Raw genomic sequence first — 12,970 nt, 5'->3', positions numbered from 1 at the left:
AAGAAAGAAAGAAAGAAAGAAAGAAAGAAAGAAAGAAAGAAAGAAAGGAAAAGAAAATCTGGTGCGTTGTTTTAAAACCCTAAAACCAGCCGCACATGCTACTGTGTGAGTCTCCCTTCTGCCCACTAACAAGGAAACCTAAGTTGTGTGCTTTGCCCTTCAAAACAGAATAGTAAATATAGTAGAAAGATAAATAAAAATTGTAAAGCAGAACTGTTTCTTGCATATGCCCCCCCCCCCGGGTGAGGGGGGGGGGCGCAGTCTTAAGGGCGTTTTGATGTGATTTTTGGCCTGGGCTGGGCCCCAGTGGCTGAGGCCCTGTAACTTTAAACCTGGCCTGAGGTCATCTTGTGATGCTGGCCAAACAGAGTTCGGGGGCGGTCCTAGATCTCCGGGACCACCTGACGCCCACCCGCTCCCGCCCCGGGACGGGAGACATAAATGCCGACTGTGCGGAGAAGTTGCCAGCTGCCAAGTTTGCTGTGTTTGCGGTCTCTGTGAGTCGAGAAAGCCCGGGAGCTCCCTGTCGTCGGGACTTTTGCTCACCGCCTTCCAGCCTCCTCCCGAGCTCTTCCCGGCTGGGCCTGTAGCTTCGAAGTTTTTCTTCTTCAACTTTTCACAACCCACAAAACCCACTAGCTGCTGAGACTCCAACGAGATCAAGATGTGGACGGCGCCAGTGTTGTTCTGGGTTTTGGGGAGCGTTTGGTTCTGGGTCTCTGCGCAGGGAGGTAAGCGCCATGCGTGATTGGCAACGGGCACTTGCTGTTGGAGATGGAGGGAGGAGGCGGGGGATGCTTGGGCCTGGGATCTGAGAGTGCCGAGGAAAACGGTGGGGCAGCTTAGATGGAGCTAAGTCCTCAGGTACAGCCCAGTGGGTGTGGCGATAGGAGCCGGGATCCACAGGTGATAGGGGTACAGAATGGCCCTTACCACCACCACCACCACCGGTCCCGAGGGGGTGGGGGCTAATGGTACGGGATGGGAGGGTGACGCCAAGGGCGACTGGACTGACCCAAAAAGCAGTGCGTTTAGAGGAATGGTCTCTGAAAAAGAGAAACAGACAGGAGGACATAGGTTGGAACTCGGGGTCACACCCCTGGCTGGGTACAGACCTGAAGAGGCTTCGCTAATTAGGATGGTATTTGGAAGGGGCGGTGGAACAGCTTGAACCGCAGGCTGCTATCTTTCTAGCATCCTTGTCTCTGCCTCTTTCTTTCTTCCTCCCCACACCCCTGCACTAGATAGGGATGGAACCCAGGGCATCCAGCCTGCTAGAACAACGCCACAGAACTGTATCTCCTAACCTGAAGGGTTGTTGTGAGCACTGACGTGCAAGTGTGTTTGAGGCCATGGATTGAGCTTGGCCAAGGACTCAGTGGCTGAACTACTGTTAATAAAAGACCGAGTCTGAGAATGTAGCTAGTTGGCAGAGTCCTGCCTTTGCATCCGAGACACTCTCATGTTCCTTCCCCAGTAAGGTACAAAAACCAGTGAAGTGGTGCACAACTGGGTGGTGTCAGCACTGGGGAGGTGGAGGCAGGAGGATGAAAGGTTTCAAGGTTATCCTGGGGCATAAAGGAGTTTGAAACCAGCCCAAGCTCTAAGACCCTGACTAGAAATAACCAGATTGATGGGACCACCACCAGGTCCTCCTCTTCTGTCTTACGGTCCACTGTCTGGTGTTATGTATGGCTGGGATCTGGGACCGTTTCCCATTATTTGATTTCTTGCCTTGGTGTTTGTGCCTTTTGTGTCTTTCCCTGGTAGAATCTAAGCTCTAAACCTTGATCCCGGGGGCCAAAACATCCTCTGACAGTAGCTGATGCTCACTAAATACCGATTGAAGGCTAGTGGTCTTCAGAGATGGAGGACTTGTCCTTCCCGGTGAAGGAGTGGTCTGTGTGAGTGGGCCTAGCCTAGGCTTCTATAATTCTCCACAGACAACACCTACCTAGTGTTAGGGAAATTATATAGAGTGCACTGGGTGGGGTTGTCTGCTTCAAAGGGACGAAGCTGTTCTTTAGGGTGTTCAGTACTATTCCTGGCAGTCCTATCTTTGAAACTTCTCCTTGCCCTAGGATATATATACAGTTCTGTATTTCGGTTCCATTTCCGTCGTGGTGAGACAGTGTGTGTTAAGAACATGACTTTTCACTCACCAGCCAGCTCAAAGTGAGGGGAGGCACCCACCCCAAACCACATCCTAGGAAATGCAGAGACTGGCTAACATCCACCAATGGCAAGGGTAGGCTGCAACTGTCTTAAGCCAGCTCCCAAAGTACTCCTAAAATGTAGCTTGTGTTTTGGTCTTGTCTAGAAAACGGCATCACTCAGTTATACTAGAAACTGTGCAGCTGAAGAAAGAGACTTGGTAAAGGGGTGTCCAGAGGGATGGCCGTGTGGCCAGTTGGATGCAGGCTGTTCTGCAGCAAGATTGAGCCTGCAGGGTTTTTGTCTGAGAGTAATGAATATGGATGAGTCACTCTATTTGAGTTAAGCCATTACTGGAGAGCCAGACCAGGGGTGATTGTGGTGTGCTAATTCTTCTATTAGAGTCATGGGCCATGCTGATTTGGTATTATAATCCAACCCCCTTTGTAGTCTCCAAGGTGTTAGTGGATTCTAAGGAGGCCTGTCGTCCTCACATCTGGCATCTTCCCCAATTGCCAGACCCCACCCTCACTCTGAACTTTCATCCAAAGTCGGTACCCTAGGACTCGCCCGTTAGCAATTACTTTTTATACGATTCTACGAGCCGCTGCTTGTCCCTAACACATGTGTGCTCTTCCGGGACCAGTTTGAGCAGGATTAATCATGTGGCAAAGGAATCATCCTGTGATTTCCCTGAAGTTCTTGCCAGTTTCGGGGGCCCTGGAATCCTCACAAGTGCCTGAGGGCTTATGTTGCTGAGGAGGCCTTGAATAAAGCTGGTTCTGTTAGAGGTTCTGTGGGGGAAGCTGGGGCATATGAGCCCAAACCGAGTTCAGAAGAGGGAAACACATTTAAAGATGTGTGTGCAGCGGCAGAAGGCTGAGGGGTAGCCATGACCAACAAGACAAAACTCAGCCCACCATTGACTCTGTGTTGGTACATGGAAAGACCGAGTCTTTTTTGGCATGATGGGAGAATGACCCTGGAGGAGTGGGCGGGACACCACCTCCTAGGGTTCCCATCCCCCACCACATTCTAGGAATGTCACAGTTTACCTCATTTAATCCCCAACCACTCCGTAAATTATACACTATTATCTAAGAAGCTGCTGGGACTGTGATTCAGAAACAAAGTCAAGCTTTTACTACGATTGAACTGAAAAAAAAAAAAAAGACTGAACTTGATACTGAAGGTGGACTTTACTTTCAGACCATTACACATGAATTAAAAAAAAATTCTCTAAGACTTAAGATCTTTGAGTTACACACTCCCCCTGTACTAGAATGATTTGGCATGGAGCATTAAAATAGATTACCTTAGTTCGTCCTGCACGCAGGCAGTGAACCTCTCCCAAGAGGGTGCGGCAGGCAGGCTGTTGGATGCAGGAAAGCACCCAGCCGAGAGTATGCTCCAGACACCCTTGCCAACCAAGAATGAACCTGTGCTCTGGATTGCACTGGCTTATCTGAATTTTTGTCATATTTCTGGCTTCTGAAAGCAGGCATTCCAGGTTACAGCTTGTGGAAGTCTTTTGGGGGAGGCCAAGGAGGAAGCAAACTCAAATACCACTTTGACCAGGAATCCTGCAGAAGACCCCCCCACCCCAGCCCAACCCTTCTCCCAAGGAAGCTCTGATATCCTGAAATCTCTCAGGAAAGAAGCCTGTGTGGTCTTGTTAGAAGAAGAGGGTCCAGTGATTTGGGGGAGGTTGAGATAAGAGGTTGCTTGTACTTGTAGGACAGATAAAGCTCCCCTTGACTACGATTTTAAGTACTTTCTCAACAGAGTGCTTGGTGTGTGTGTGTGTGTGTGTGTGTGTGTGAAGTGTATATTTCTCAATTACTATGCGCCATATTTTTTTGAGACTCTCACTGAAGCTGGAGCTCACCAATCACCAGGCTTAGACTGGGCAGTTGCTCTTAGGGATCTGGTTGCCTCTGCCTCCCCAGTGTTGAGGTAACAGATGTGCACCACTGTGCCCTGCTTCAGATATGAGTTTGGGGGCTGGAGCTCAAATGCTCATGTTTGTGTGGACGACATTTCACTGACAGCCATCTTTGTTCTGGGAAAGGAAAATGATTAGGCTTTTTATTCAAGGTCTAGTGTAGGATAGAGCCAGGTTGGGAAACAGCTGACATTCCATCAGGTTCATGCAGGGCAGGAAATGGAGGTGGCTGTTTCCTCCCACATGTCTAACCACAGTGCCTGGCTGTCCATCATCCCAGACGGCTCATGGCCAGCCAGGTGATGGGAAACTCTTGAACATCAACAGAAAGAGTAGACCAGGGTTGGAGAGACATCTGTGCCACCATGGGAACCAAACGCTGGCCTACTGTAGCAAGGGTTTTTGTAATCCCAGTGCTAGGAATGCCATATCCCCGAGACTCTCTGACCCAGCCTGACCAGCCTGTCTAGCCCAATCAGCAAGCCCTCAGCCATTGAGATACCCTGGGGGCAGCCACGAGTGCCTGGGGAATAATATCTAAGGTTATCATTTGAACACACACAGACACACACGCGCACGCACCCACACAGGTGTGTGAGCACGCACACAGAGAGGGAGAAAGGGAAAAAGGGAGAGGGGTATGTCTGCATCTGTGTCTGGTGCAGAGTCTTCGCCCGGGAGAACAAGTCTGTATTTGGGGATGAGTCAGGCTAAGTTCAGAGGGAGGCTTTTGACCTTGGGCAGCTGATCACTGAGGTAGAGAAACAGAAGACAATCATGGTTGAGGCAAGGCAAAGTGGATGTAGTTTCAAAAACAAAAACCTCTCTGGAAGATGAGCTTGTAGCTTCTAATGGGGGGGAGGGTCAAAACTTGCAGAAGTGCCTGGAGAGGTAGGGGCAGATCAACCTGTGCCACACTGCCAGCCCCTGTTAGGTTGGCAGGGTGCGGGGGAATGCCAAGGAGGCCAGAGAAGGAGCATGCTGCCAGCAGGGTATTTCCCAGAGTCCATAAGGGGAATAAAAGAGCAAACAAGCAAAGCCGTGAGCCAGAGGAGTGCCCACCCAAGGGAGAAAGGACTTAGCTTGCCTGGTATCTCTAGCAAAGGACAGAGAGACAAGTAACAGCGTTTGTTGACATGAAAGCTGCCCCGCCCAAGGAATTTGCTTATTTGACAAATATTTACTGAGCTCTTGCTGTGGGTTCAGGCATTGGAGCATGGTGTTATCCTGCCTTGAGCTCCTACCGGGAAGCCCTATCTTGGCAGCCTTGGGGATTCTGACCTCAGTTAGGGTGGGTCCCTGAGAACTAGAGATCTTTAATCCCTCCATCTGGAAACACACATTCCATCCAACGCTTTTGTTCTTCAGAAGACCAAAGATCTCTGGAACCCTTTTTAATTATGAAAAGCCTGTCACGGGGAACAAATATGTACCTAAAGTGGAGAAAAGTGTGTCTCATTTTGGGTGGGGGTGGGGGGCAGAGGAAAATCTCTATCTTGTCAGACTTGGTTTTTCTTTTAAGATTTTTTTTTTAAATTATGTGTGTTCATACCTGTCTGTCAGGGTATGTGCACATGAGAGCAGGTGCCCACAGAAGACAGAAGAGACCAACCCCTCAGGAAATGAAGTTACTGAGAATCCTGAGCAGCACAAAGGGTCTGCTGAGAACCAGGGCTGCTTTGGAAGAGTAGTACAAGCTATCAATCACTGAGCTGTGTCTCCAACTCTCTACCTGCTTTCTTTGAGACAGGCTCTCCTCTCTCACAGGTCTGGACCTTGTTGGGTTCACCTAGGCTGAGGGGCCAGCAAGCCCTACAAGGCCACCTTGTTCCTTCCTCCTCCTTAGCACAAAAAAGCACACACCATCACACCCAGTCTTTTTTTACATAGTTCTGGGAACCACACACCATCACACCCAGTCTTTTTTTACATAGTTCTGGGGACCCAACAGGTTTCCATCTGTGGTGATTTGAATGAGAATGACCATTTATTTGAATGCTTGGCCCACAGTGGGTGGAACTGTTTGGGAAGAATTGGGAGGCATGTTGTCAGAGGGGTGGGTGGACTTTGAGGTTTCAAAAGCCACACCATTCTGTGTGTGTGTGTGTCGATCTGTCTGTCTGTCTGTCTGTCTGTCTGTCTGACTATCTCTCTCCTCCTACTTGAGGATTAGATACAAGCTCTCAGCTATTGCTCCATTGCTGTCTGCTTGCCTGCTGCCATGCTTCCCACCATGATGGATGGTCATGGGTCTCTGAACTGTAAGCCCCAAATAAACTCTTTCTTCTATAGATTGTTGCTCTGGTGGTGGTGACTTCACAACAATAGAAAAGTACTAAGGTACCATGCTTGCAAGGCAAGTACTTTACTGGCTGAACCATCTCCCCAGACTCCCTGTTCCACTCTTAGTACCCCTTGGTTCCTAGCATCATGTGAGATCAACTTATGGAAAACAGCCTGGCCTGAGCCTATCACTCCAAAATAAGATTGAATGTGAAGCTGTAAAGCCACACCCTAGATTCCAAATAGGAGGGGCTAACAGCAACAGTTACGGTGTAACTTTACCATTGGCTGAGCTAGAGTGTGTCAGCCATTCACAAGCCCTGTCTTAATTCAGTCCTCACAGCACAACTAAAAGGTAGGAACTATTTACAACTAATAGAAGAGTTAAGAGGCCCAGTTACATTCAGACAAAACCAGTCAACAGGCAACAATGGCCTTGAACTCAAGCATTGTAGTGTAACAAGAGCACACATTCTGGGCACATATCCCTAGCCACTTATCTAAGTGTTTTCAGCCACTACCCCAGCGCCATGGCTGGCTACCCGCTGCCATGCTCCCTGCAATGATAGCAATGGATTCTAAGCCTCTGAAGTTGTGAGCCCCTAAATGAACTGCTTTCTTTTACAAGTCGCCTTGGTCATGGTGTTTTGTCACAGAGATAGAAAAGTAACCAAGACAGAGGGGGAAAGAGGATGGTTGAGAGGTACAGGCATGTAACTCATAGGCACGGGTTCTAGTGTACTGGTAGATCAGCTGGATAGCTATGATCGACAGCACACAAGTGTGTGTGTTGATCCAGCCAGTGGAGAGGACGTGGAGTGTTTCTGACACAAGTGATATGGGTTTGAGGTGATGGAAGCTGGCAGTCAGCCCGGGCTGATTGTTACATACAGTAGGAAGTATTGAAACATTGTACTGTACCCTATGTTTGTTGTTGTTTTAAAGAGTTACTTCCCAAATTTTATTCTTTATTTTTAAAAAAAGAATTTCATTCATGAGTACTGTGTTCACATTATTTCCACTTTCCCTCATTTTAATGTGTGTGTGTGTGTGTGTGTGTGTGTGTGTGTACCAGAAAAGTACATCAGACACCCGGAACTGGAGTTACAGGAGGTTGTGAGTCACTTGACAGGGGGGCTAAGAAGCAAACCTGGTCCCTTTGGAAAAGAATAGCAAGTATTCTTAATTGCTAAGCCATCTCTCTGGTCCCCCACACCTTGTTTTTGTTGTTGTTTGTTTACTTTTGTTTTTTGAAACAAGGTCTTATACATTCAGGCTGGCCTCAAATTCACTTTGTAGCTAACTGATGACCTTAGACCCCTGATTTTCCTGCCTTCATCTCCTGAGTGCTGGATTGTAGGTGTATGCCACTGTGGCCAGTTTATGAGGTGCTAGGCATGGAATCTGGGGTTTTGTACATGCTAAGCAAGCACACTATCAACTGAGATAGGTCCCCAGCCTGAATTGTTCTTGAATTTAAAAACAAATGTCTAGACCTTTTCTCTGTTACCTTTCTGATGAGTAGGGAGTATCTCGAATAGATCTGACTTATCTTTCCTTTCCCTAACGACCACTAAACTTGAACATTGAATATCTCAGGCTGAATATCTTGGAATTGTTCAAATCCTTGGCTGTTTTAAATTGAGATGTCTTCAGGTATTTTTTTGCTTTTTTTGTCAAGTAATAAATTAAAATTATTATCTAATATACACACATATGAAAAGAAGAGGGACCTGGGGCTGGAGTCATTTTTAAGACTTATGTCAAGTGATTATGAATAGATAAACTATTTGCACATTGTACATATATGCACCTTAAAATTTGTGAATGCTGAGGCTGGAGAGATGGCTCAGTGGTTAAGAGCACTGACTGCTCTTCCAGAGGTCCTGAGTTCAATTCCCAGCAACCACATGGTGGCTCACAACCATCTGTAATGGGATCTGATGCCCTCTTCTGGTGTGTCTGAAGACACCTTCAGTGTATTAATATACATAAAATAAACAAATAATTCTTTCAAAAAAGTTTTGAATATTAAGATGTTCCTGTGAATTTCACTTCAATAAAGGGAGTAATTTTTTTTAAACATGGGATTTTTTTAATTGTTGGTTAAAATTCTACTTTAACAATTTTAGATATTGGACAAGCACTTGGGAGGAAAAGGGCAAGCTTCTCTGAGTTCAAAGTCAGCCTGGTCTGGTCTACATAGTGAGTTTCAAGTCAGCCAGGACAACATAGTAAGACCTAGTCTCAAAAATACAACAATAACAATGTGGGAGAGAGAGAGAGAGAGACAGAGACAGAGACAGAGAGAGAGACAGAGAGAGAGACAGAGAGAGAGAGAGAATAAAATACTGGACTATTACTGGACTATTATTGGCTAGCTAATGACATTCTTCCCCCCTATGAATTGGGTCATCTTGTTATTTTATGTTGTAGTGTTCATTAGAGCACAACTCTTTAAGATCGTGAAGTCTGGTCTGTCTCCTTTTCTGTTCATGCTGTTGGTGGTATCAGCATTGGAAGTCACTGCTACCCCGAGTTGCAAAAATTGACTCTTAACATCTAATGGTTTAATTCTGACAGTCAGGCTTTGATACCTTTGCAGTGAATTTTGTGTGAGCCATGAAATAGTGACCCGGCTCCATTCTTTACCATATGGCTCTTCAGTTGTTCTAGAACCTTCTGGGATGAAAAGATAACTCTTCCACTGAATTATGGTGCTTTTGCCCTAAATCAACTGCTCATGAGTATAAAGGTTTATGTCTGGACTCTTCACTCTATTCTGTTGGTCTATATGCTCGCCCTCATGCAAAATCTGCAAGTCATTTGTAAAAATGTTTCTCCATTGCTGAAAAGTAAAACACAGGCCAGCCGCATGCTCTGTCACTAAGCTCTCCTCCAAGACTGTTTGTATTTTTTCATTTTCCTGAGATAGGGCTCTCTCTGTGCTCCATACGCTGGCCTTGAATTCCTGGGCTTATGAGATAGATGCTCCTGCTGGGCCCACAGGATAATCAGCCTTGTCCAGTGATAATCAGCCTTGATTCTGCAGCTTTGTTTTTCACATTTTGAAATCAGAATACGTGAGGCCTTCCTACCTTGTCCTTCATCAGAATTGGCAGGATTGTAGCTCAGTGCTACGCCATTGGCCTGCGTAGAAGCATCGGGTCAGACTATTGTCACCATCTGTCAGGATGAAGAGCACGAATTTGATATTATCCAAACCTTTTGGTTAAAAAGGCAATTAAAGAAAGTGTGGGGTGGGAGAGATGACTGAGCAAGTGAGAGCACTTCCTGCTTCTACAGAGGACCGGGTTCACACCTGACCTTCCGGTTTGGGATCTGATGTCCTCTTCTGATGTCCATCAGCACCAGGCACATGTATAACACTCACAGCCTACATGAGTGTAAACAAATGCTCATGTACTTGAAATCAGAATAAATCTACTTTAAAAGACTCACCACTATGTCCAGATACCTGATTGAAAGCAATTTAGGGGAGGAAGGATTTATTCTGGATCTTGGTTTGAGAGTGTTCATCACAGGACAGGAGTGAGGTTGCCAGCCACACACGCGCCGAGGGAGGGAGCGCGGGCGGGAGGTGCACAGTATACTTCCTCCTCTGCCTTTTTTATTCAGTCTGGACCTACCACCCACAGATGCTGCCAGCTTTGTTCAGAGCACATCTTCTCTCCTGGGCTACACCTCTCTATAAACAGACATACCCACAAATATGGGTACTTCTACTTGACTTTACATACAGTCAAACAATGACATGCACGTCCATGCAAGCGCGCACACATTCATCTGTGGAAATCAGATGGGGTAGGTGAGAGTCGAGGAATGAATTGCTGAACACGGAAGATGCTTGCATCTCTGTGTTAGACTATGAGGTGATGGAAGTTATCATTATCCATCGAGACACATCTCGTGGGCATGTGGAGGCCAGTGTGCTGAGAGGGTCTGAGCCGTAAGCCTGGGGATGGGGATGGATACTTGAGTTTCCCATGTGCAAGACAAAGGGAGAAAGAGAGCAATGGAAGTTTTGAAGAGACCCTACTTGCCAATAGCAGCCTTAAATTTTTCATCTACCGAGGGCTGAGACGAAGTTCAGTCACAGCGGTTGCCTAGCACATACAAGGCCCTGGGTTTGACTCCCCAGAATTCTGAAAACAAGTACAAGATAATCCTAAAGCAACATGAAAATCTCCCAAGTTGCAGCTTCCAAACCAGGCCGAGGATCAAGGCCAAGGACGGCCACATTCTTCACATTGCCGAAGGCTTCCCTGAGCCTACAGCTGGGCCGAAGGCTTCCCTGAGCTCACAGCTGGGCTGTCTGCACGGCAGGTCGGATCTGAAGGGGCTCATCTTCCACTCTTGCGAAATCCCAGGCACTCAGCTGAGGGCTCTGAGTAATCAGAGCTCAGACTGTTGCTCAGTTCCCGGCAGAAGGCAAGTGCTTTCCACCCCGCTGTGGTGTGATATTTAGGGCAGCACCCCTCCAACATCCTATGAGCTTGCTACTCTTCCCTGAAAGGTGGCCTCCAGCTCCTGCTGGGTTCCAGAAAAAAAAATTCTTAGGAGGTATGATTCCTGCCCACAAAACTGAGAATTCATTTCCCCTTTTACAGGAAAACCGTCAGCTGTTAGTCAAGAGCAAAAAAAAAAAAAAAAAAAACAGTCTCCCCGAATTGAGTAATTGTGATGAAAGATGGGCTCAGCTGTTTCTGTCTCACTGCTGAGGGGTTTAGGGTGAGTGGAACCCTGATTCACTTCCTGGATCCCTAAAAAGTGTAACTATCATGCACCTACTCATTCTGTGTCCTCAGGCCGTGGGGGTGACTGGGCAGCGAACTCAGCAGGATGGCAGGTTGTTTAAAAGAAGGTTCTAGAACCTCGTAGGGAAGAAACAGTGAATGGCCTAGTGTGGCCAAACCCTGGGCTCATTCATGGAGACATTTTCTCCTGGCTTCCCTGTAAAGAGAGGGGCTTTCCCCTGGGCAGTGGGTGAAGGTTGGGGTGGGCAGTCAAGACATCAGCCTTGGTGTCAGGAGATGGACCTTGGCAGCCCAGCTTCAAGCTCCTGTGGAAGCTTGAAGCAGCCCTGGTCAGCCATGTACTCAGCTTTGTTCTTAAAGGGGAGAGGCTCGTGGCTGGGGAGATGGCTGTGTTGGTAAAATGTTTGTCTTGCAGTCATGAGAACCTAAGTTCAGTCTCCAGCACCCACACAAAAAGCCAGGCATGGTGGCAAATGCTTGCAATCTGACTGAGTGCTGGAGAGACAGAGAAAGGATTTCCCTGGGTGGTGCTCAGTAGCCGGCCAACTGGGCATAATCAGCAAGCTCCAGGTCCTAGAGAGAACAAGATTGTAGAGAGAACAAGGCGGGCAGTTTCTAGAAAGTGTGCCTGACAGGCTGGAGATGTGGCTCAGCAGTTAAGAGCACTGACTGCTCTTCCAGAGGTCCTGAGTTCAATTCCCAACAACTACATGGTGGCTCACGACCAACTGTAATTGGATCTGATGCCCTCTTCTGGTGTGTCTGAAGACAGCAATAGTGTACTCATATGCATAAGATAAGTAAATATTTAAAAAGAAAAAAAAAAAGGAAAGTGTGCCTGAGGTTGACCTCTGGCCTCCACATACCTGCGCACACACACGCTCACACACCTGCCCACATGTGCTCACACATGTGTCTGAACATCCAAGGATGGACAGGGGCGGAGAGGGGGAAGGAGAGGGGATGGAGGTTTAGGGGAGCCTTCAAGGAGTGAGGCAAGAGTAATTCAGAGACGTAGCAGTTAAGAGTGGGCTTTGAAGTCTGACAGATCCTGACCTCTAACCCACCATTGCCAACTACTCACTGAGCTGACGGCTCCCTAACTCTCCACCTCACTGTCCTCCTGAAAAGCACAGATGGTACTTGTTGCAGGATTTTTGGGAAAGCACAGGGCAGTTTTAGGTTTTATTCATTCTCTTGTAAATTCAATCAGATGTAGCTACTGTCGTCATCTCACCCCCTGGACAGTCCTGATCCCTTCTGACAGGAGAGGAGGTGGGTGTGCTTGGGTGGCCTAGGGTATCCCTGCCCCTTCCTCCTGCCCAGTGACTTAGTGACTTCTAGCTGCTGTCAGAGTGAAAATAGAAGTCCTTAACAGCCATTGGTCTGCTGCTGCCTTTTCTGTTCTCTCTCTCTCTCTCTCTCTCTCTCTCTCTCTCTCTCTCTCTCTCTCTCTTTTCTCTTCCTCCTCCTCTTCCTCCTCCTCCTTTTCCTCCTCCTCCTTCTCCTTCTCCTCTTCCTTCTCTTCAGCAGAATCTTCCTGGAGCTCAGGAATACACCATACTCAGGAACTTTCTGTTTGAGTCTTTCAAGTGCTGAGATTACAGGGATGTGTCATTACCACCCCTACCTCTCCCATCCCACCCCTGCCCTCTTACCCCCCCACCTGCCCTCCACCACCCCCCACCCCCTGCTACAGTTACCTTTGGTTTTCTCCTTTTCCTTTCTCCCTCCCTGTCCTGCCTTTGACTCTGGGGATTAATCCCTACGCTCTACCACTAAGCCACACCCCACCTCTTTCTTCATTGCT

At 47.6% G+C, this 12,970-nt stretch overlaps 1 protein-coding gene across 2 annotated transcripts in view; it reads left to right on the top strand.

The window, feature by feature from the left end:
- Positions 1–464: 464 nt before the first annotated feature.
- Positions 465–12,970, top strand: part of Pdpn (podoplanin) — a 31,254-nt gene continuing 18,748 nt past the window's right edge. For both annotated transcript variants that reach the window (XM_028754040.1, XM_028754041.1), the window contains exon 1: positions 465–731. In XM_028754040.1, the coding sequence (XP_028609873.1) occupies positions 665–731 (67 nt within the window). In that variant the 5' untranslated portion in view covers positions 465–664. The remainder of the gene's footprint in view (positions 732–12,970) is intronic.

Source organism: Grammomys surdaster, unplaced genomic scaffold (genome assembly GCF_004785775.1).
Source record: "Grammomys surdaster isolate TR1022 unplaced genomic scaffold, NIH_TR_1.0 125977, whole genome shotgun sequence".
In the NCBI taxonomy this organism is placed as follows: Eukaryota; Metazoa; Chordata; class Mammalia; order Rodentia; family Muridae; genus Grammomys; species Grammomys surdaster.
The sequence above is the reverse complement of the archived record's forward strand: the minus strand, read 5'-3'. Positions and strand labels throughout refer to the sequence as shown.